Genomic DNA, 24,338 nt, shown 5'->3' with positions numbered 1-24,338 from the left:
AATAGCGGAATTGAAAACGCTAATGTGAAAGTAGCCTAAGGCCTCTTTCACACGAGCGAATTTTCCACGGGGGTGCAATACGTGATGTGATCGCATAGCACCCGCACTGAATCCTGACCCATTCATTTCAATGGGTCTGTGTACATGAGCGTTTTTTTTTTTCACGCATCACTTCTGCATTGCGTGAACTGGGCCCATAGAAGTGAATGGGGCTTCAGTGAAAAACACATTGCATCCGGAAGCAAGTGCGGATGCAATGCGTTTTTCACTGATGGTTGCTAAGAGATGTTTGTAAACCTTCTGTTTTTTATCACTTGCGTGAAAAACGCATCAAAACGCATTGCACTTGCACGGAAAAAACTGAACAACTGAACGCAATCGCAGACAAAACTGACTGAACTTGCTTGCAAAGTGGTGCGAGTTTCACTGAACGCACCCTGAACGCATCCAGACCTAATCTAAGGCCCCTTTCACACGGGCGAGTATTCCGCGCGGACGCGATGCGTGAGTTGAACGCATTGCACCCGCACTGAATCATAACCCATTCATTTCTAGATAGACAAAAAGTGAAGTCTGTCAATACCTGTGTGGTGACGATATAGACGAAGGTGCCGCTCCTCGACGCGCGTTTCGTCGTCAATGACTTCCTCAGGAGGAATGAGAAGTCACACAAATTATTATTCCCCATTCATTTAGATTCCTGCCTCGTTAATACAATGGTATTTTCGGCCACACTTATTCCTAAAGTATCAGATGTATATCAATACCAATATGGCAAAGTATTTGTAACAATTAAAAAGGATAATATTCTTACACTATATTGCTCTTGATTAAATCTTATTAGGACTACACAGGTCAGAAACAGGACAGGGTCCTCAACTCAATATCACCAACCACTAAGTTTTCTTATGACAGCAGCAATGAACATTGATATATCCCAACTGCATAGACCGTACATCAGCATCTTCTCTGAGACAGGGTTGTCCAGTTGCACTAACATCATTTCCCTATCACTGGGGCGTTTATTGGTGGATCCTTCCCAATATTACACTATGAGGCATGATGAACTCTCTGGTGGCTGACACTCCACAATCATGTATGTTCAATATCACCTCTACTCTTAGAAATAATGACTTTGGTATTGGGGCAACTGGATATCTGAGTATGCATTAAAACAATGTTGTCACGCCTCTGGCTAGTGTTTAACTGCAAATGTTCACATTGTACCTGAATGTGTATATATGTAATGTCAGCAGGGACCAATACCACAGTCTCTTAGTAAGGGCTGCCAGAATTTTTTTTGCGGGTTCCACTCCAAAATTTCTGCAGATGCCATGTGGTATAAGCCTATCATTGGGTTAAAGCCACGACTGTGCCAATGTTGGCAAGGTGTCCACTGTGGCAGATATCTGTTCGCGGTTTAGCTCCATTCAATAGGCAACTTTATGATGGCAGGACTACAAGTATCATGGTTCCAAAATTATTAAAGGGGTTTTCCAGGCTCCTCATATTGATGACCTATCCTCAGGATAGGACATCAATATCTGAACAGTGGTGGCCCGACAACCCACATCCCCACGATCAGCTGTTCCTTGCAGCCACTGGCGCTCGAACTACCTCTTGAATAGAGATGGAAACATAGCACCAATCAAAGTGTGGGGACCCTGCTGGGTTACTTCAGCTCATTTCCACTTACATGGGAATTAAGAAAATGAAAATCCTTCAATATTACTTTATTACATACAGTCCTGATCAAAAGTTTAAGACCACTTGAAAAATGGCAAAAAATCATATTTTACATTGTTGGATCTTAACAAGGTTCCAAGTAGAGCTTCAACATGCAACAAGAAGAAATGGGAGTGAGACAAAACATTTTTTTAAAATTCAATTAATTGAAAATAACGATTAAACTGAAACAGGCTGTTTTTCAGCTGATCCAAATTTTAGGACCACATTCCTTTAAAAGGCCAAATCTCTGCAAAGATGTGGATTCATTGTCATTTTCTGTCAGGTAGTCACACGTTGTGATGGCAAAGGCAAAAAAACTCTCTAGGAGACCAACGATGCCTGGCCCTGTCAATCTAGTGAAGCAGGGTGTGGCCAGAGGTGGGAGAACGGAGCCTCTAGGAGCAGGGGCAACGCCCTCCCTGCTCCTAGAGGCTAATTAGCATATTATAAAAGTTAGTTTTTATCACTAACGGCGGCAGGCAGTGAGATGGCACTAAAATAGTTATGTTCAGCTGACATTGGCACATCGCTAATGTCAGCCAGCTTAATACCCATTTTTCAGGTGACAGAAACCCTTTAATAAAGCCCCTGTAGCGGCCATGCCTGGTACTTTAAGTGAAAGGGAGCTGAGATGCAGTGGCTAAGCACAGTCACTACACATTGTAGTAGTTCCGGTCCCTGGTCCTAGCGCGCAGCCACTCCATCAAACAGCTGATCGGCGTGGGTATCGGGAATCGGACCCCCAACAATCTGATAATAACACCCAATCCTAAGGTTAGGTCATCGATATTAAAGACCCAGAAAACCCCTCGGTTTGACCTAGATCCATCTTTTTACATATTTTTGGGAGGACACAATAGCGTGGCATACCACATTACTGTGTGCTGTAATAAAAGGTGAACATCAAAGTGAATTGATCTGCTTCCTGGCTTCAGTGGAAGAATGCTGAGCAGTGAGCTAACACGGTATGTGAACTGCGCCTAATAAATATGCTGTGTATTTGTTACTGACGGCTATACTTCTCTCACTGCAGCCGTCAGTAAGCTAGTATGTATTACTCATTACTCAAGTACATGAGTAATATGTGGCACATCTTTTTCAATGGAATTTTAAAAAAGCGAATGGATTATGACTAAAACCATTCTTGGCACTACAGATTGATGAAAACACTTTAGAGGAAATCCTACAAAGCAGAAGAACATGACAGCAATTCCCTGTATGATTAGTACCAAAACAACTAATTTACCTAATTTTGGGTTACACATGGCGAGTCTACACTTCCTAATGCTTGCTATCGACTGGGTGTCCAGTCGATTAGTATTTTTTAAATAGGCTCAAAATGCTGTAAAACATGTAAAATACTCCACAGACCCCCACGGCTCCCATTCGAATGCTTCCCCGGCCCCCTACCAGTCTCTGCTCACAAGGCACAGCCAATCACTGGCCGCTACAGAATCTCACCTCTGCCAGTGATTGGCTGAGAGGTAAGGGTGGGTTCACACTAGCTTTATGGAGTCCGTTATGGCTTTCCATTATAACATGGTTATAACGGAAAATAAAGGAATCCATAAGACGGAAGGACGGATCCGTTTTGCTGCCTATAGACTTGCATTATGACGGAATGCAAAACGGAAGCCTTTAAAAGGCATTCCGTTTGCTCTCCGTCCTAATAGAAGTGTATGGGAAAGGACTTTGTTTTCCATCTTGCATAACGGGACCCAGACGGTTCCGTTATGTTTTCCTATAGACTTCTATTAGGACAGAGCAAAACGGAATGCCTTTTAAAGGCTTCCGTTTTGCTTTCCATCCTATGGATTCCGTTATTTTCCATTATAACCATGTTATAACGGAAAGCCATAACGGAATCCCTAAAGCTAGTGTGAACCCACCCTAACTTGTGTGAAATTTCTGCTGGAATTTTTGAAATGCCATACAGTGACATGGCACATGAAATGCTAACACAGCTGTCACATGATTTAGGCTACTTTCACACTTGCGGCAGGGATCAGCAAAAACGCTTCCGTTACTGATAATACAACCATCTGCATCCGTTATGAACGGATCCGGTTGTATTATCTTTAACATAGCAATGACGAATCGGTCATGAACATCACTGAAAAATCAATAGCGGATGGATCTGTTTTCTATTGTGTCAGATTGTGTCAGAAAAAACAGATCCGTCCCCATAGACTTGCATTGTGGGTCATGCTGGTTCCATTTTGCTCTGCATCCCATGACAGCAAGAAAACTGCAGCTTGCTGTGGTTTGCTCTCGGATATGGGAACACAACCAAATGGAACGGAATGCATTCTGTTGCACTCCGTTCTTTTCAGTTCTGTTTTGTCCCAATTGACAATGAATGGGGACAAAACAAAAGCGTTTTTCTCCGGTATTGAGATCCTATGTCGGATCTCAATACCGGAAAAGAGAAACACTAGTGTGAAAGTAGCCTTACCCACACTGTCTCCCTGGCTGTGTCCTCTACTGCGCAGACGTTGAAAATGTCACCATGGGCACCTGGGGAGCTTCTATGTGCATGATGCACTTCAAATGCCATTACACTTCAGTCTATGGCATTAAAACAGAAAGCCAACAACCCCTTTAACCCCTTAAGGATCCGCGTACATGTACGGCGCTAGTAGACGTGACTTAAGGACCAACGCCATACATGTACGGCGGGCTGATCAGGCGGGTGCAGGAGCTGCGCCCACCCGATCAGCGGCAGGGGTCCGGCAGTCACTGATAGCCAGACCCCTGCTGTATGCACCGGCAGCGGTGAAAACACTGATGCCGGCGCATTAACCCTCGCACTGCCGCAGTCCACACTGACCGCGGCACGTGCGGGATCCTGCCAGGTGCGGGGTGGCCATTGGGTCCCCGCGCTGCTGTGACGGGGACCTGATGGCAGGGAAGGCAGCCTGAAGCATTGTAAAGTGGATCAGACCCCCAAAAGTTGAAGTCCCAGAGTGGGACAAAAAATAAAGAGAAAAAATAAGTTAAAAAAAAATGTTTTACCAAAAAATTAAAAGTTTCAAGTTTCCCAAAATAAAGTAAATTTTTATTTATTTTTTTAAATAGGGAAAAGGGAAATAGGGAAGTAGACATATTAGGTATCGCCGTGTCCGTATCGACCGGCTCTATAAAAATATCACGTGACCTAACCCCTCAGGTGAACACCGAAAAAAGAAAATATAAAAACAGTGTCAAAAAAGGCATTTTTGTGTCACCTAACATCACAAAAAGTGTAATACCAAGCGATTAAAAAGTCATAAGCACCCAAAAATCATACCAATCAAAACGTCATCTCATTCCGCAAAAAATGAGACTCTACCTAAGACAATCTCCCAAAAAATAAAAAAAACTGTGGTCTCAGAATATGGATACACTAAAACATTATTTTTTTTGTTTCAAAAATGCTCTTGTGTAAACCTTAAATTTAAAAAAAGTAGACATATTAGGTATCACCGCGTCCGTAAGAACCTGCTGTATAAAAATATCAAATGACCTAACACCTCAGATGAACACCAAAAAAAAAAAATTTAATTGTGTCAAAAAAGCCATTTTTTGTCACCTTACATTACAGTGTAATAGCAAGCGATCAAAAAGTCATATGCACCCTAAAATAGTACCAATCAAACCATCATCTCATACCGAACAAAATTATCCCCTACATAAGACAGTCGCCCAAAAAATAAAAAAAAATATGGCTTTCAGAATATGGAGACACAAAAAATAATTTTTTTTAAAAATGCTTTATTATGTAAAACTGAACCAAAAAAACAAAAAAAAGTTGTCATATTTGGTATTTTCGCGTCCGTAACAACCTGCCGTGTGCCCGTACAGCAGTTTACAACCACATATGGGGTGTTTCTGTAAACTACAGAATCAGAGCCATAAATATTGAATTTTGTTTGGCTGTTAACCCTTGCTTTGCTACTGGAAAAAAATTATTAATATGGAAAATCTGCCAAAAAGTGAAATTCTGAAATCTCAGCTACATGTTCCTTTAATTCTTGTGGAACACCTAAAGGGTTAACAAAGTTTGTAAAATCAGTTTTGAATACCTTGAGGGGCGTAGTTTCCAAAATGGGGTCACTTTTTTGGAGTTTATACTCTAGGGGTGCATCAGGGGGTCTTCAAATGTGACATGGCAACTTAAAATTATCCCAGTGAAATCTGCCTTCCAAAAACCATATGGCGTTCCTTTCCTTCACTCCCTGCCGTGTGCCCGTACAGCAGTGTACGACCACATATGGGGTGGTTCTGTAAACTACAGAATCAGGGCAATAAATATTGAGTTTTGTTTGGCTGTTAATCCTTGCTTTGTTACTGGAAAAAATGGATTAAAATGGAAAATCTGCCAAAAAAGTGGCAAAGTGGCAATTCTGAAATTTCACCTACATTTTCCTTTAATTCTTGTGGAACACCTAAAGGTTTAGGAAAGTTTGTAAAATCAGTTTTGAATACCTTGAGGGGTGTAGTTTCTAAAATGGGGTCATTGATGGGTGGTTCTATTATGTAAGCCTCACAAAGTGACTTCAGGCCTGAACTGGTCCTTAAAAAGTGGGGTTTGGTTTTGTTCTGTAAAATTTCAAGATTTGCTTCTAAACTTCTAAGCCTTCTAACATCCCCAAAAATAAAATGTCATTTACAAAATGATCCAAACATGAAGTAGACATATGGGGAATGTAAAGTAATAACTATTTTAGGAGGTATCACTATCTGTTTTAAGAGCAGAGAAATAGAAATTTAGAAAATTGCAATTTTTCCAAATATTTGGTAATTTTTTTATTTTTTTATAAATAAAATTTTTATATTTTGACTCAAATTTACCACTGTCATGAAGTACAATATGTGACGAGAAAACAATCTCAGAATGGCTTAGATAAGTAAAAGTGTTTTAAAGTTATGACCACATAAAGTGACACATATCAGATTTGCAAAAAATGGCCTGGTCCTTAAGGTGAAAAATAGCAGGGTCCTGAAGGGGTTAATAGATCTCAATTACTGTTCGTGTTGTCACAGCAGATGCATAGACATAGATTCAAATTTTAAGGGCTGGTCACAGACATCTAGAAGAATAAGCAGATGGACACAGACAGATTGACATCAGAACATTTTCTGGGTACAGCTATAAATACGGTAAGTAAAACAACTTGTCTACGCTCTATATGGTTGAATATTTCTTTATAATCAGTGTAATGCTAAATATTGTTGTTCAGATAGACATAAAATACATAAAAGCCATGTGAGGGAAAAAAGGGTTGTCTGCATTCCAATAAATTACATTTAATAGATGCCAATCATCAAGATAAACTATTTAGTACTGTAAATCGGGGAAATTTACCATAACTGTTGCCAAGAGCAATTGTCCATAGCAACCAAGAAGTTTCGAGCTTGCAATTTTCAAAGGCTCTTTGCAGCAGTTGTTGCATGCAGTTGTTGCATTTGCACTGGTTCTGATCAAACCACTTAGGCTAGTTTCACATCTGCGGCAGAGCTCTGCAGCAGGGTGTTCAGCCAGAGTTCTCCGGATCAGGCATTGCTGTATACTGCCACCTGCCCGCTGGACCCCAGTGACTATAATGGGGTCCAGCAAAGATCCAGCCACTACCCGGCAAACATGCTGAGAGTTGGCCAGATAAAAAAGCTGCATGCATAGGTTATTGTCCTGTCGGTTCCCAGCATTTTCTGCTGGAACAGCCGGCTGCAGATTTGAAAGTAGCGTTAGATAACTTTACATAGTGCTTTTTGTAGTTCTCCTCCCTTGGTGTACAGTCATACAGTGTACAAATAGACATACTGGGTCACATTTGATAAGACGTGCGTTTTTTGACGCACCAGCCTCTACATAACTTTGGTGGATCCACTGCCGCTTCTAAATGTAAGAAGGCTTCCTACAGGCATAGAAAATGGTAAATAAGATGGGGCTAACAGTTTTGCCACAATCTGCGCCTGAAATATGCATAATATAGGCGAATTTCAGTAAAACAAATTACTCCCACTGTGTCTAAATATTAGTGCCACACAATATGGTACTTAAATATCAAAGTTAGGGCTCATTCAGACGACCACATGCTGTCTGCAAAAATGCAGATCCGTTTTTTGCGTACAGTTCAGCAAGTCCGTAAAAAAAACGGATAAGGCCTCATGCACATGACCATATGTATTTTGCGGTCTGCAATACAGAAAGCTGGCCCCTAATACCCTAATAAAACAGTCCTATCCTTGTCTGTAATGCAGACAATAATAGGACATGTTCTATTTTTTTGTGGAACGGAAATAAGGACATGAAAAGCGCACGGAGTACCGTATTTTTGGCTTTATAAGACGCACCTAGGTTTTTGAGGAGTAAAATAAGAAAAATATTTTCAACCAAAAGGTGTGCTTTTGGTGGGTTTTGAACTAATGGTGGTCTGTGGATGACACTATTATCAGGGATCTGTGGATGACACTGTTATGGAGGGGATCTATGGATGACACACTGTTATGGGAGCGTCTGTGGATGACACTGTTATGGAGGGGATCTGTGGATGACGCACTGTTATGGGGGCATCTCTGGATGACGCACTGTTATGGGGGATCTGTGAATGACGCACCATTATGGGGGATCTGTGGATGACGCACTGTTATGGGGGATCTGTAGATGGCACTGTTATGGGGGATCTGTGGATGGCACTGTTATGGGGATCTGTGGATGACAAACTCTTATGGAGGCATCTGTGGATGACACACTGTCATGGGGGATCTGTGGATTACACTGTTATGGGGGGGATCTGTGGATGACGCACTGTTATGGGGGGCATCTGTGGATGACGCATTGTTATGGGGATCTGTGGATGACATTGTTATGGGGATCTGTGGATGACACTGTTATGGGGGGGGGGATCTGTGGATAACACATATATAGCATCTTATGCTATATATGTGTCATCCACATATCCCCCCATAACAGTGTCCCTGTATAAATAGTGACCCCCAATACACTGGCCCCGCGAACAGCAGTCTTTATATGTAAAGAGAAACGACTGTACAGGGAAGCGCAGAGATGGAGGCGGCGCTCAGCTGTCTGCATGGAGGAAACAGGCATACCAGCATGAGCAGCCAGGACACTGTGCAGCGTGTGACCCCCGGAGTGTAGTCCGCCTCTGTCCCTGTCATCAGCCCGCACCCTAGTGAAGGATGAGCCCGTAGTCATGTAATCCTTAACCTGTGGGTTAGCTTTGTTAAAGTAGCGCAATCCTCGGCAGTAGTACTCACTATCAAACTACCGTAGCAGGCCGGCCGGCAGCGTAATGTCACTCATTCCCTCACGCGCCTGCTCCTTCCACTTTATTAATGAAGTAGGCGGAGCAGGCGCGTGAGAGAGTGAGTGACGTTACGCTGCCAGCCGGCCTGCTACGGTAGTTTGATAGCGCAATCCTCTGCAGTTGTACTCACTATTTTAGAAAAGCTAACCCACTGGTTAAGGATTAAATGACTACACTTTACATATGAAGACTGCTGTGCGCAGGGCCCGGTGTAATAGAGTACAGTGACTGCACCGATCGCAGTATCAGCCCCTCCTCCCTCCCCGCTGATACATTGCAGGCCGTGCTGTGCAGCATAGCAGCGGGCGATCTATCAGTGTCAGCAGATTAAAAATGGCAGCATTCGCTTTATAAGACGCACTGCCATTTCCCACCCACTTTTGGGGGGAGGGAAGTGCGTCTTATAAAGAGAAGAATAGGGTAACCTTTTTTTTGCGGACCCATTGAAATAAATGGTTCCGTATATGGTCCGCAAAAAAAAAAAACAGAACTGACACGGAAAGAAAATACGTTTGTGTGCATGAGGCCTAACATTCAGTATTTTTGCAGACCCATAGAATTCAATGGGGCCACATCCTGATTTTCACTGACAAGTATAGGACATGTTTCATTTGTTTTGCGGAGTCGTGTAATGGAAGAAAAGGGCCCCATAGAAGTGAATGGGTACACATCTAATCCACCAAAAAACGGATGCGCATTTTTGCAGACAGCATACGGCCGTCTGAATTAGCCCTTATACAGTGCCATCACTACCATACACTACAAAAACAATACTATGTATAACACCATAGCAGTGTAAAATAATGCTATGTTAATTAATACAACCATAACATGCTCAAATGATACCAACATAAGAGCATAGATAATCAGTGTAAAGAAAGCAATCTAATAAGTGCATTATACAATGTATAGAATGGATATACTGCACTCCATCATGTAGGACCTTACTCCGTATGATAGCAAGAATGATACTTGATACTCAAACAGAGAATCAGTTGTTTGTGAGTTTACTTCACAACCCTCTACACAGATGACCATTAATATGTAATGTGTTGGTCCTGAAATATGGACCTTCCTCAGACATGGACTACATACAGCAGGAAGAACAGTGCTATGGAGAAGCCATGGAGAGTACTGTACTTCCTGCTGTATGCAGTCCGTGCCTGAGGAAGGTCTATATTTCAAGACCGAAACATGACATGTATATGTTCATCTCTGTGGACTACTAATGAACTCACAAGCAACTGATTTCACAGTAAGGCTGGGTTCACATCACGTTTTTGCCATCTGTTTAACGCATACAAAAAACGTATGAGTTAAACGGATGCCTCTGACGGATGTCATACAGCGGCATCCTCACCATACAGTTCTATTGATGGAAAAACGTGGTGTGCTATGCTTTTGTATGCCTTTTTCCTAACAAATATGTTAAATGGACGACAAACGTGATGTAAACCCAGCCTAAGGGAGCATTCATACGACCGTGTTTTTCTTCCGCGTCCGTTGCACAGACCCATTCATTTCTTTGGGTCCGCAAAAATTGCGGAATGCCTTTCATTGTCATCCGTGTGCTGTCCGTTCCGTGTGTCCGTTCCTTTTATTTTAGAACATGTCCTTTACTTGGCCACAAATTGCGGTCTGTTGCCCCATAGAAAGTCAATGGGTCCGTAAAAAACGGATAACACACGGAAATGCATCCCCATTTCAGTCCCATTTCAGTTTTTGCGGACCGTGAAAAACGAATGACACACGGAAGCACCACGTCCGTATTATACGGACTTACGGAACGGAAACGGAAAGATAACTGAAGACATACGGAACACACGGATCCGTCATTTGCGGACCGCAAAACCAACACGGTCGTGTGAATGCCCCCAAAGGTTGAGTTTCACGTATATTCTTGTGCAGTACTATACAATGATTAGACTCATGTACAATTAAAGGGACACTTCCATAAAAAAGGGTTTTAGCACATACTAACAGCCTATATGTGACTATTTCAAGTATTTATTTTTTATTTATTTTTAAATGAATTGTTTTCTGGAGAGAGTTTGTAAGTCTCTCCATGTATTTTACTTCCTGTCCTGGCTCTTTAACTTCCTCTTTGCCTGGACTTTCAGCACATCAGATAGTCTTGCTTGACTTTCACAGTCAGACCATCACTGTAACCAGAGAGAGACGCCTGTAGAGCATCACACATTACACTAATCAATGAGATGCTCTTCTGTGGGCATCTTTATCTAGGCCTATAAAAACTCTAATAGTGCTGATATACTGCTAACCCAATTCTACACCTACCATTATAAAGAGAATTGCATTGCAGATAAATTCTTCCCCTCACAGCAGCAGTAAAATGACAATGAATTACCTATTTATAAAGGAGTTTATCTCTGTGCTGACTGCTGCAGAAGGACAATATTTTGTATTTAGTTTTTAATGGCATAGTACTGCCGACATGAAAAACACAGCCAAAAATCTAAGCAAAAAATAGTTTTCTATGAATATTGAGTTTAAAAAAATATCCTTTTCTGATGACGCATCCCTTTATAGTGGATCTGCCATGAGTCTATGCTGCCCTATGTACGTATTAGCTAAAACAGCACAAAAATATGGAATAATACACTAATTTGGCTAATTGGAGTAATAAAAGAATACACTGTGTACATACAGTAGTTTATAATACACTCCTCCCAACCGCCTCCATCATAAATATAGTTGTCACGGTGGGGAGTGGGAGGAAATTCCCCACCGAACACCAAAGGTAAACAGGAGTAGAAACTAGGCCTGGACACTGGGGAAAGGGAGCAGGGCACCTCCTAATGCCACCCTAATGCTAGTCCTGACTAACTAACAGTATGAATGGTAGGGAAGTTCATCAACCGTAACCTAGGGCCCAAACACACCCTGTAGAACACTGGTTATAGTGTCAGGACTAGAGACGACCGGTTCCTCCACCAGAAGGATGAACCAGAATCTCCCACAGGCCTAGAAACATAGAGACATGACAGTGAGCAGCAAGCTGGAATCCATGTATATGTACTGGAATCCAAACACCATACAGGACACAGTACAAACAACAAACACAAAACCCAGCACATCAGTAACTGCCTGGACCCCCATGCAGACAGGATGAATGGCGGCCTCAGGCAGAGATGCACACTGACTTGTTGTTCCCCCTCCGGGGAACCCAGGAGCCCTCTTGCCGAAGGCACAGACAGGGGACATGTCTAGTATCCATACAGGACTAAACACACTATAGAGAGACCAGACATGGAACAACAACTAGACATACAACACCAACCCAAACATAGAATAGGGAAAGGAAGGGAAGGTGACATTGAGATGATATAGAGATGATGTCAATGTCTCACAAAGTGGCCCTCAAGGACTGGGCATATGGAACACTCAGGACAGGAGCATAGCTCCAGCACCAACAGAGCCTGGATGACAACTAACCCCAGACTACCAGCCACAGGCTAAATAGCACCAAGTGACCACACCCAGCCAGGAACATAACCCCACACACACCAGACAGAGAAGGAACCAGGAGAAAGGAGCAAAGCACACCCATGCTGAATAAACAACACGTTGCCCCAGGCAACAAGCATGCACGGCTAACGTGTCACGGCAAACAATGAGACCGTGCCACACAGCCGTGACAATAGTGTAACAAACTCCCAGCAGACGCTCAATGTTTTTAATTTATCTGCTCATTTATTTCCACAGGTATATATCCATAAAACATACGCGTTTCAGCCGAAACGCGTCCGCTTTATGGATGTATACCTGTGGAAATGAATGAGCATATAAATTGAAAACATTGAGCGTCTGCTGGGAGGTCGTTACACTGTGTTTGTTGGAGACCTCTCCTTCCCGCTGCGGCGCATACCGAATGGGGTGCTGACCATACTTCTTCATATTCCATCATGAATATGGCAGACTCATGAACTATGTGACCAGTGTAGGCTTTGATCACTCCTATTAGCCAAATAGCACAATATATATTGAATGACTCCGCCCAGATGACTATTCAGAGATACTGGCCATATGGTGTGCCCAGTATACGTTCATTTTCTTCATAATGGTAATAAGCACAATGTACACAGGGGCATGCTGATAATGCTATTGCACAGTAATAGAACACTATGGTGGTCGTTTACGGTAGAAGATGAAGTGTCAGGTTGTCTCTAAACTATAGGACCATGGATAGCACATGACATGTCTACAGTACTTCAAGAGGTAGTCCCCTGAAATGGTCTTTCAACAGTCTTGAAGGAGTTCCCAGAGATGCTTAGCACTTGTTGGCCCTTTTGCCTTCACTCTGCGGTCCAGCTCACCCCAAACCATCTCGATTGGGTTCAGGTCCGGTGACTGTGGAGGCCAGGTCATCTGGCGCAGCACCCCATCACTCTCCTTCATGGTCAAATAGCCCTTACTTTCAAAGTTTTCCCAATTTTTCGGCTGACTGACTGACCTTCATTTCTTAAAGTAATAATGGCCACTCGTTTTTCTTTACTTAGCTGCTTTTTTCTTGCCATAATACAAATTCTAACAGTCTATTCAGTAGGACTATCAGCTGTGTATCCACCTGACTTCTCCTCAACGCAACTGATGGTCCCAACCCCATTTATAAGGCAAGAAATCCCACTTATTAAACCTGACAGGGCACACCTGTGAAGTGAAAACCATTTCAGGGGACTACCTCTTGAAGCTCATCAAGAGAATGCCAAGAGTGTGCAAAGCAGTAATCAAAGCAAAAGGTGGCTACTTTGAAGAACCTAGAATATGACATATTTTCAGTTGTTTCACACTTGTTTGTTATGTATATAATTCCACATGTGTTAATTCATAGTTTTGATGCCTTCAGTGTGAATCTACAATTTTCATAGTCATGAAAATAAAGAAAACTCTTTGAATGAGAAGGTGTGTCCAAACTTTTGGTCTGTACTGTATGTGACAAATATTGTCTGGAAAAAAAGCTGCAAAAAAAATCACTGTCAAAAATGCAGAACTTGACTATAGGGTCCACATGTGGTGTGAATAGAGTCATATTCTTAAAGATACTGTTTATGACTGTATATATTTTACGTATAGCCAAATCTGCTTAAAATATTGACCACCTTTGTAAGTGCATTGCTTTTATATCGGACTGTTTCCGAGTTACAGTCTAGTCCAGAGCTGCATTCACATGTATGGGTTTTGAGGGACTTTAATATTGATAACCTATCCCTAGGACAGGTCACTCCTGGCACTCTCACAGATCAGTTGGCTGGAACATGCACTAGTAAGTGGCATAGCTACGTACTCTAGTGGCCAGGAGCGGTACTGCAGCAGAGATGAGCCTATTGTGGACCTCTGGAGCTCCTTAGCTGACCAGTAGGCGTACACTACAATCTGATATTCATGACCTGCCCTTCATCAGTGTTAAAGTCCTGGAAAACCCATTTGACATTGCTTACTGACAGACATCCATAATAACTGCTTAACATAACTCCTGTTAGGCTACATTCACACAAATGGTAAAAATGTCAAGGTAACGGCTGTTTTTTTAGAACCTATTCACATTGCTATTAACTTCTGTAAAAAAATAGGACATTTCCTACTTTTGGCCGTCAGCTAGATGACCTCTTTGAAATTAACGGCCGTTTAGACAGGAGTGCCGTACATCCGTCTAACGCCCATTTCAGGAGTGTGCCCATCTAACAGCCTTTCAGGGGTTAAAATAAAAAAAAATACTCACCTCATCCACTTTCACATGCAGGGAGACTCGTTCCTCACTGGATGCAGCAGGACCTGCACTCCCAGAATGATGACGCCACCATGCTAGGAGCGCAAGTCCTGCTGCATCCAGTGAGGAGTGGGTTTCCCTGCACGTGAAAGTGGATGAGGTTTTTTTTGCTTTTTTTAAAACAAGCAGAATGCGGACCCAAGGGGGGCATTCTTTATACTGGGGCCACTAATGAGGGCATTCTTTATACTGGGGCCACTAAAGGGGTTGTCCGGGTTCAGAGCTGAACCCGGACATATCCCCATTTTTTACCAAGGCAGCCCCCCAGACTTGAGCATCGGAGCAGTTCATGCTCCGATGCTCTCCTTTGCCTTTCAATAAATCGCGCAGGGCAAAGGCATTTTCTGGAGTTTCGGTGACGAATCGGCCTTTTCATAGGGCTGCCAGGCGGAGGCTTCCACCCAGCAGTGAGCCCTGTGATGTCACCAGCACTGATGGGCGGGCTTTAGCGCTGCCCTACCCTGTAAAACGTCTATCAGAGCCCATCAGAGCCGATGACGTCACCGAACACACTGCTGGGCAAAAGCGGCCTCCTGGCAGTGTGTTATTGTAAGTAAAAGAGCCCTTGCCCTGCGCGATCCAGCGCAGAGCAAGGGAGAGCATCGGAGCATGAATGCTCCGATGCTGACATCAGGGGGGCTGCCGGGGTGAAATTATAGGTATGTCTGGGTTCAGCTCTGAACCCGGACAACCCCTTTAATAATACTGGGGAACCTAAGAGGGAATTAATCACACTGAGGGCCCTATGGGGGGCATTTAATGTCCAAGGAACACCATGGGGGGCATTATGTATACTGAGGGCACTGTAGTGGTTGGGCTTTAAAAAAAAATAATCCAATTGAATTCATCCGTTTTTAATGGCTGTTAAAAATGAATGTAAAGTGGGCGTTACAGACAGACGGACAGAAAATGGATGCACAAATGGTTGAAAAATGTCCATGAAAAACTGACAGACTTTCCATTTTTGAAGGCCTAAGGCCACTTTCACACCGGCATTTTAACTGGATCCGGCAGGGTTCAGCAAAAACGCTTCCATTACCGATAATACAACCGTCTGCATCTGTTATGAACGGATCCGGTTGTATTATCTTTAACATACCCAAGACGGATCCGTCATGAACTGCACTGAAAGTCAATGGGGGACGGATCCTTTTTCTATTGTGTCTGAACAGAATGGAATGCTCCAAAATGCATTCTGTTTCGTTTTGCTCCGCATCCCATGCCGGACAGAAAACCGCAGCATGCTGCGGTTTGCTCTCCGTTATGGGAACGCAACCAAACGGAACGGAATGTATTTTGGAGCATTTTGTTCTGTTCAGTTACATTTTGTCCCCATTTACAATGAATGGGGACAAAATGGAAGCTTTTTTCCGGTATTGAGCCCCTATGACGGATCTCAATACCAGAAAATAGAAACGCTAGTGTGAAAGTAGCCTAAGGCTTCCTTCACACATAGGGTGAAATATATCATGACAGACTGCATTCCCCCATAGTTTTTGGGTGTTTTTCCATAGCATATTATTAAAATACTGCAAAAAATGTTCAAATGCAAAGCAAACATGGCAGAAAGGCAATATGTACAGTATGTAGTGCATTTCATAATGCCACGTGATGCCATGCTAATACACTTTTCCCTACATCACATTACAGAGCCTGGTTTAAAGAGGTTGTCCAGCCTTTGCTAAGTGATGGCAGTATGGATATCCTCAGGATAAGCCATCACTAGCTGGATTGTGGAGGTCCAACACCCCGCAGACCCCCCCCCCCCCCCCCCAATCATCTGAAACTACCCCCGTCGATCAGCTTAGCTAAAAACAGGTTATCACTTATTAAAGGCTAGACCACCCTTTAATGTGCACAAACGCTGGAGCTCTGAAACCAGCAAAGTGGACGAGAGTACCGGGTATCGAAATATTGATATTTTTTCGATACTTTGATGCCCTGTTGGGTTCGGTACTGACATTTTCAGTCTTTCGATACTAAGCTGTGCTACTGTGTGCACGCCATATTCTCATCAGCGGCAGCATGTGGAGAAGAAGAAGAATGTCCCTTCCTTCCCACTGTGACGGACGGCCATTGCCACCAATGATGGGGGGTGTCAGGGAGGGAGCATAGGGTTCTGCTTGCCAGCCAGCAGCATAGAGGAACATTGCAGTTATGTCAGATAAATGATGGGGGTAGCTTATTATTAGACCTCATGCACACGGCCGTTGTTTTGGTCCGCATCCGTTGTATACCGCAGTTTTGGCAGCTCGGATGCGGACCCATTCACTTCAATGGGGCCACAAAAGATGCGGACAGCACTTCATGTGCTGTCCGCATCTGTTGCTCCGTTCCATGGTCCGCAAAAAAAATATACCATGTCCTATTCTTGTCCACGCTTTGCAGACAAGAATAGGCAGTTATATTAAAGGCTGTCCGTGCCGTTCCGCAAGATTGCGGAACGCACACGGACACGATCCGTGTTTTGCGGATCTGCTGTTTGCAGACCGCAAAACACACAATGGTCGTGTGCATGAGGCCTTAATGTGAGGCACATGGTGTTTTTACTTTAGCACCTCCATGTGCCTCACGTTAATAGTCAGGGACCCCATCAAGTAACTCCTCACATAACAGGCGACATGGGGTTAATGTGAAGTACATGATGAGGTACATTATATTTACTATTAATTTAATATGAGGCACATGGAGGTCCAAATTGATAAAACCATGTGCCTTGCAATAATGGGAAGTAACTCCATCATATACCTCCACACATTAACGCCATGTTGCCCATTATGTGAGGAGGTACGTGATGGGGTTACTATTAATGTGAGGCACATGGTATTATCAATTTGAACTCCTATGATGTGCTTCACATTAACCCCATCATGTACCACCTCTCACCTACATTTGGAAGGACTTTACAAAATTTTTTTTGCAAAGTATCGATTTCGTATTGACTATCATTATTCTTTACTTGCTATTAAAATCGAAGCTCAAATTCTGGTATCCTCCTCAGGACTATAACCCAGGACTAATACTCACAATCAGTAAGCGATAAGTAATGCAATGTATTTACAAAGTTCTCAATTTTTTTTTTAAAAGCACAATTACCACCAAAATGATCTTACCTAGAACTCCTCTACCTTCTACACAGAGCTGTCGTACTCTACTTCTGAAAGCTCATTTTGGCAAACTCTACATTGAGGTGAACTGTTAATCTACTAATTTATTCTATACAAATATACCTTACAAAAAGGTTTAAAGTGGTTGTTCAGGATTTCTTTTTTATTTCCTCCCACTCAACAAAACCTTTTTGGAGAGTCATCCGTACCTGCTCCCCACTGCTCCGGTTGGGTTCTGTGGCATCACCAGACTTCCATTCCCTGCCTGTAAACTTCCTGTACAGACTGGGTCATATGTGCCACTAAAGCCATTGACTGGCCTCTGCGGTGACATGTCCCCGAAGGGGCACATCACTCCGTCTGTGCAAGACGTTTACAGGCAGGGGCTGTATTTCCAGAGGAGACATCCCAGGAGCCATGGAGCCTGAACAATGCAAGTTCTCTTCAGCTATACCAAAACCAACAATCAACTGATCAATGCTTTTACAGCATGGTGAATCTCTGGCGATCATCTGGTATAAACAGGAAAGCCTCATCTGGTCATGGCATTTGTATTGGCTGATCATGTAATAGATGGAAGAGCTAAGTTTATCAAAGCAGGAGCCAACTTTTTTTAGTGGTTTGGGCTATGGTTCATAAAGTCCTCTGTGACAACCATATACCCTAGTATGAGCTATGGAAACAGCTGTCTTCTTAAGACAACCCTTTTAACTTTTGAATTGGCCAATTAATAAAAACTTTTGAAGACAAACACACAACATATGGGTGGCCACCTCTTTATTCATTCTCCATCTCACCAGCCAGGTAGAGGAAGCCCATTCTGGAGATAGGTGAAGGATTCCAGAGGTGGGAACAGTATCTATGAAACATTATGGCATATCATGTGGATATCATGTGTAAGTGTCTAAAATGCCACTTTAAAGTTTATTGCTCAAATTAGGCTGGGGCTACAAGGCGATCTTGGTCGCAACATACTTCACGCAACTAAGGATCGCTGTGTAGCAGTTCAGCCGCAGAATTGAATGGTGTTGCAGCTCAACTCTCAAGTTGTTGCCGCAACCACAGAATTGCAAAAAAATCCAACGGGCTTGGATTCTTTGCAACACCATTCGGTTGTATAGCTGTACAGCTACACAGTAATCCTTGGCCATGTGGAGTGTATCACAGCCTAGATTGCCATGTATCCCCAGCCTCTATATGTGCAAAAGAAAGGGAAGCATTTTCAAAGTGGACCCCTTTATGCAAGCATTTCCGACTTTACCTAATCCATAGGGCCCCTCAATGAGGTTGAAGAATTTACACCTACTACTACTAATGACCAACTACTTTATAGTTCTTCCACTCCTACATACACGGGAGACTAGAATGAGCCCTCAACCACAACATTCAACCACAAAATGTAAAAATGATATATGATAACGTTTATGAGAAGATGTCTCATCAAAGCTGTATGGTTTATTATGCAATCATGGTACGGGATGGATCGCAACCTGTGTGTATGTAGTGCAGGTCCCATCTCTAGAATGAGACCCTCGACTTCTGGCCAGAATGAGACAGTCAGAGAGGGCTGTGCTATACCTGTATGAGAGTTTTGGAAGCAGCATGGCATTCTCAGCTGTTTCCACAGTCCGACTCCAGACCACCTCTACCGGCTAAATCCCAGCCAAATGAGTGTGGAAGGAGGTCCTCCTTCTAGACATGGGTGGCACATGGGGTAGAAGTGACACACAGGGCAATTTTCCTGCCACACCTAAAGAACAAGCAGCATCTTCCACTAGAATTTGCAAGCTAAAGCTCCATCTCCTGCTGTCACCTTTGGCAGGAGATGCAGCTTGTCCTGGAGGGTGATGAGGAGGGGAGGCTGCATGGCACTTGGGTCACTGAGTACCATCCAAAGCGCAACTGCAGTGACTGCTCTTTCCAGACCGCAGTCACTTTCTTCAACCCAGGGACAGTGCTCCTCAAGGTATTTCACACTAGCCCTGATATGGAGGACCATTGGCTGAGACAAAAAAAAAAATCAAGGTATATTGCTATAACATACTGAATACATTGTGCTGGAATGTTTGTTGCCCTGTAGCTCTGGCCTTATTGATACCCTGGCACACATAAAAAATAGAGTCAGTTTGGGCACAGTGACCAAAAGATCTACCACCCCTGAACTATGTGAACATCGTCATAATGGACCTAAGAGACTGATGGATCTATTGGACAAGTCAATGGGCAAAAGTGGGCAAAGCACAAGATGTTCACTGCTACCCCTACATAAACAGAGATATCTTGTGTCCCGTGGATGTCATCATGGTATGGTAAGATGATATTATAAAGTATGTCCAAGGCTCCAAGAAAGAGAAATCATTGACATTACTGTGCCATCTTCAATGTGCTGGATACATTAAGAACAGGAGGTTACCCAAGTCCTGGTCGCCAATATGCTATATTACCATGCTGCCAACTGTTAAAATTTGCCACACCCACCCAAGACTACATGAACCGCCATGCTGTATGTGACATAACCATTTCATTCATAAGAGGCCAGCTTAATCCTAATCCCTACATCATGCTCCTCTGTGAATTAGCTCAGATTTCTCAGTATGATGTTAACAGGTTAATACGCTATAAGATATTGGCTTTTCACCAACAGATGGACATTTATTTATTTTTTCTCTGTTTCTAACTTGTCATTAAAAATACAAAAAATAACTCAATTTTTAAAAGATACAGGACTATTGAACCCACTGGTCATTGGTAATCTGTATCGTGCAAATGTTCCACAGGCCAGTGTGGTCAGCTGCGGTGGCCATTCTGGCATGGTCAGAAGTGTCTACTCTTCTACTGAGGATACCCAATTATATATTTAAGAGGAGGATTTAACCGGTAGAGACAAAATCCAAGCCCTCCCGATTGCAAACTGATTGTTCTTTATGACAGTACTGAAAGCGTTCTCTTCCTGCAAGGCCCATGGGTTATAAAACAGCAGGGGATTAATATGGCAGACCAACAACTACATCCCATTTCATTCAGTCTATGGAAATAACAAGCTGCCAACCTGTATGGTAATGATGAATCCATGCACGTATGATGGAGATACAACTGATCTATGGTAGAAAGTCATTCTGCCATACAGTGTGTGTATATATATATATACCATATACAACACTGATCCCATCAGACATGTAAACGGGGAATACAAGCCAAAAATGACAGATGAAGAAGGCTTCAGCTTTTCCTCCATCAGAAAATGCAACCACACCCCATGCTCCCCAGACCCGCAAGTCAAGTGCTTTCAGGAAGGAGTCAGCTGCCCACTTCCCCTCCACCACCCAGAGACATGGTGGAGATGACCAGGGCACACACTGGGACCTGCTCTCACCCCACCCTACATTTGTGCTTCCCATAGAGCTTCCATGCAATGGTCATCATGAATGAGCTTCAGCAGAGGAGGTCCCTATGTGACAATGGTGCCATGCCAGGATGGGTAGGCCTGGGAGCTCTGTCCACCCACCCAGGACAGGTCTCCTGCAGGCCACAGACTAATGAGTTCAGGCTGTCTATTGCAGTACATGGAGACATCTCTCCCATTTGCAGGCAGTGCAGTGAATCACAGCTGTGCTACCTGTCAATGGATGGAAATGAGGCAAGATGAGGAGCCTGACATCATCCCCATTCAGCAGCACCCAGGGGGTTCATCCCAGCCCTGCACCTGAATGCCAGGCTCTCCTGCTAAGAAGTGAATGAATGTGATGCCCTTACTTGAGCATGGCCTCTTCCTTCTCCTCCTCCTCCTTCTGTCGGTTCATCACTGCCATGATCGTGTTCCTCTCGTCCTCGGTCAGGTGGCTGAGATCGGGCAGATCGGACATTGGGGGAGGCACTAGGGGTGGCCGGGGGCCTCTGGGCCCCATTGAAGAAGACATGGTGTGAGTGGAGGGGGCAGGAGGAGCGGCCACCTTCAGCCTTCACAGCTACAGTATGGACCACTTGTCTCCCCCACCCCACCTAGTCACAGGAGCGCTAGCGGCCAGTCGCACAGGGGCCCCTGCACATCCCTGGCAGAGGCTCTGGGGAGGGGGACGGGTCCCCCCAGGTGTCACAAGGCTGGGGGCGTCATCCTCGGCGAGCCCTGCCGTCCTCCTGTCCGTGCTGTCCCGGGTGCAGCCGCCGCCGCTGCTGACATACAGCCTGATGTGGGAGTGGAGAAGGGGGGATGAACACAAGCTGTTAACACTGTGCTGTGGGGGAGGGGCGGATGACTGCATCCCTCCCTGGCAAGGCAGCAGCAGCAGCATCCATCATCTTCCTCCTTGCCTGGCAAGCATCATATGACCGTCCTGTCACCCTGTCTTCCCTATACACGTCTGTCCTGTATGGTGTCCGTGTATCCATCCGTGGACATGACAATTACCGCCTGCAGCTCCACCCTTCATCCATCTGCCTGCCAGAGAGATGGTGAGAGCCAGGCTACACTGATGACACCTTACTACAGGGCATATGGAGAGACACTGCCCAAGTGGGCATCACATCCATAGGTACCTGTCAGAACCATTGGTCCTCCCTTTCCAGCCCTCAAGCTCCTCTTAAGGCCTTCCACTAAATTCGGAATCATGATGGCTGCCCCACAAAGCACCAGTGAGGTTGGCTATGGAGCTTGGGTAAAGCTTTGTTCACAATGGCATTTCTCATTTTCTGGTACATCATAGGAGCAATGACAGCAGTGACTTCTCACATGATGGACACCACAGCCTAAAAGAGTACTTTCACACTAGCGTTTTTGTTTTCCGGTATTGAGTTCCGTCCTAGGGGCTCAATACCGGAAAAGAACTGATCAGTTTTATCCTAACTAGAGAGCATTACATTCAGGATGCATCAGTTCAGTCCCTCTTCCGTTTTTTGGACCGAGAAAATACCGCAGCATGCTGCAGTTTTATCTCCGGCCAAAAATACTGATCACTTGCTGGAATGCCGGATCCGGCATTAATTTACATTGAAGTGTATTAGTGCCGGATCCGGCATTAGGTGTTCCGGCAAAAAGGATCCGGCTTTCCCGTCTGCGCAGACCTTTAAAAAAAATTAATACCGGATCCGTTTTTCTGGATGACACCGGAGAGACGGATCCGGTATTTCAATGCATTTGTCAGACGGATCCAGATCCGTCTCACAAATGCCATCAGTTTGTGTCCATATTGACGGATCCGGCGGGCAGTTCCGTCGACGGAACTGCCTGCCGGAATCCTCTGCCGCAAGTGTGAAAGTACCCTAAGGCCTCATGCACATGACCGTATTTTCAGTCCGCATCTGATCCGCATTTTTTGCGTTACAAGTGCGGAACCATTCATTTCTATGTCATTCACGTGCTGTCCACATCCGTTTGTACGCATGTTCCTCCCTCAAAAAAGATAGAACATGTCCTCTTCTTGTCCATAAAATAGAACATGTCCTCTTCTTGTCCATGAGATAGAACATGTCCTCTTCTTGTCTGTAAGAGTGAACATGTCCTCTTGTCCGTAGGATAGAACATGTCCTCTTCTTGTCCATAAGATAGAACATGACCTCTTCTTGTCCGTAAGATAGGACATGTCCTCTTCTTGTCCGTAAGAAAGGACATGTCCTCTTCTTGTCCGTAGGCTAGAACATGTCCTCTTCTTGTCCGTAAGAAAGGACATGTCCTCTTCTTGTCCGTAAGAAAGGACATGTCCTCTTCTTGTCCGTAAGATAGAACATGTCCTCTTCTTGTCCGTAAGAAAGGACATGTCCTCTTCTTGTCCATAAGATAGAACATGTCCTCTTCTTGTCCGTAAAAAAGAACATGTCCTCTTCTCGTCCGTAAGATAGAACATGAATATTAAAGATATGTCGCACAAGAATGCCAAGGAATCAATATGAGGTGCACCCACTGACAGATAACATCCAATCCAACAAAAAGCAAAATATGTAAATAAGTAGTAGTGGGACACTCTCTGTAGTATTGAGAACAGTAGGGTTTATTAATAAAAATATAAAAATATGAATATAAAAATGAATAGATATCCTAAAATCTATATTATTTAATTGATTTAGCAGCAATAATAATGATTGCCAAAGACAATAATGCATAGAATGCTTAAACTAGTAGTGCAATATTTCTTAAAAGACAACTCCTTCAATAGTCCATCAATAGCCTTCAATAATTCCCAATGGCTGAATGGGATACTGATCATCCGGAACCACAATAGTGTTGAATAGTCCGCAATATAAGGGATATATCAATGTGATTAGGTTGCAGTCAGATATCTTTCAAATTTGAAACAATATGCCAGATAGTCTCGAGTCTAAAGCGCAATCAAGTGCTGACAATATTCAGAGCGGCGTCCCGCTCACTTAACTGAAACAGCGGCATCCCGCTGTATACTTCAAAGAATGCGATCG

The 24,338-nt window shown here is 43.8% G+C and overlaps 1 protein-coding gene across 1 annotated transcript in view; it reads right to left on the bottom strand.

The window, feature by feature from the left end:
* RIMS1 (regulating synaptic membrane exocytosis 1) overlaps positions 1-21,954 on the bottom strand; it is a 293,279-nt gene extending 271,325 nt beyond the window's left edge. The window contains exon 1 of the mRNA XM_040430037.1: positions 21,687-21,954. Coding sequence (XP_040285971.1) covers positions 21,687-21,850 — 164 coding nt within the window. The 5' untranslated portion in view covers positions 21,851-21,954. The remainder of the gene's footprint in view (positions 1-21,686) is intronic.
* Positions 21,955-24,338: the final 2,384 nt, after the last annotated feature.

Source organism: Bufo bufo, chromosome 4 (assembly GCF_905171765.1).
Source record: "Bufo bufo chromosome 4, aBufBuf1.1, whole genome shotgun sequence".
NCBI classification, from domain to species: Eukaryota; Metazoa; Chordata; class Amphibia; order Anura; family Bufonidae; genus Bufo; species Bufo bufo.
The sequence above is the reverse complement of the archived record's forward strand: the minus strand, read 5'-3'. Positions and strand labels throughout refer to the sequence as shown.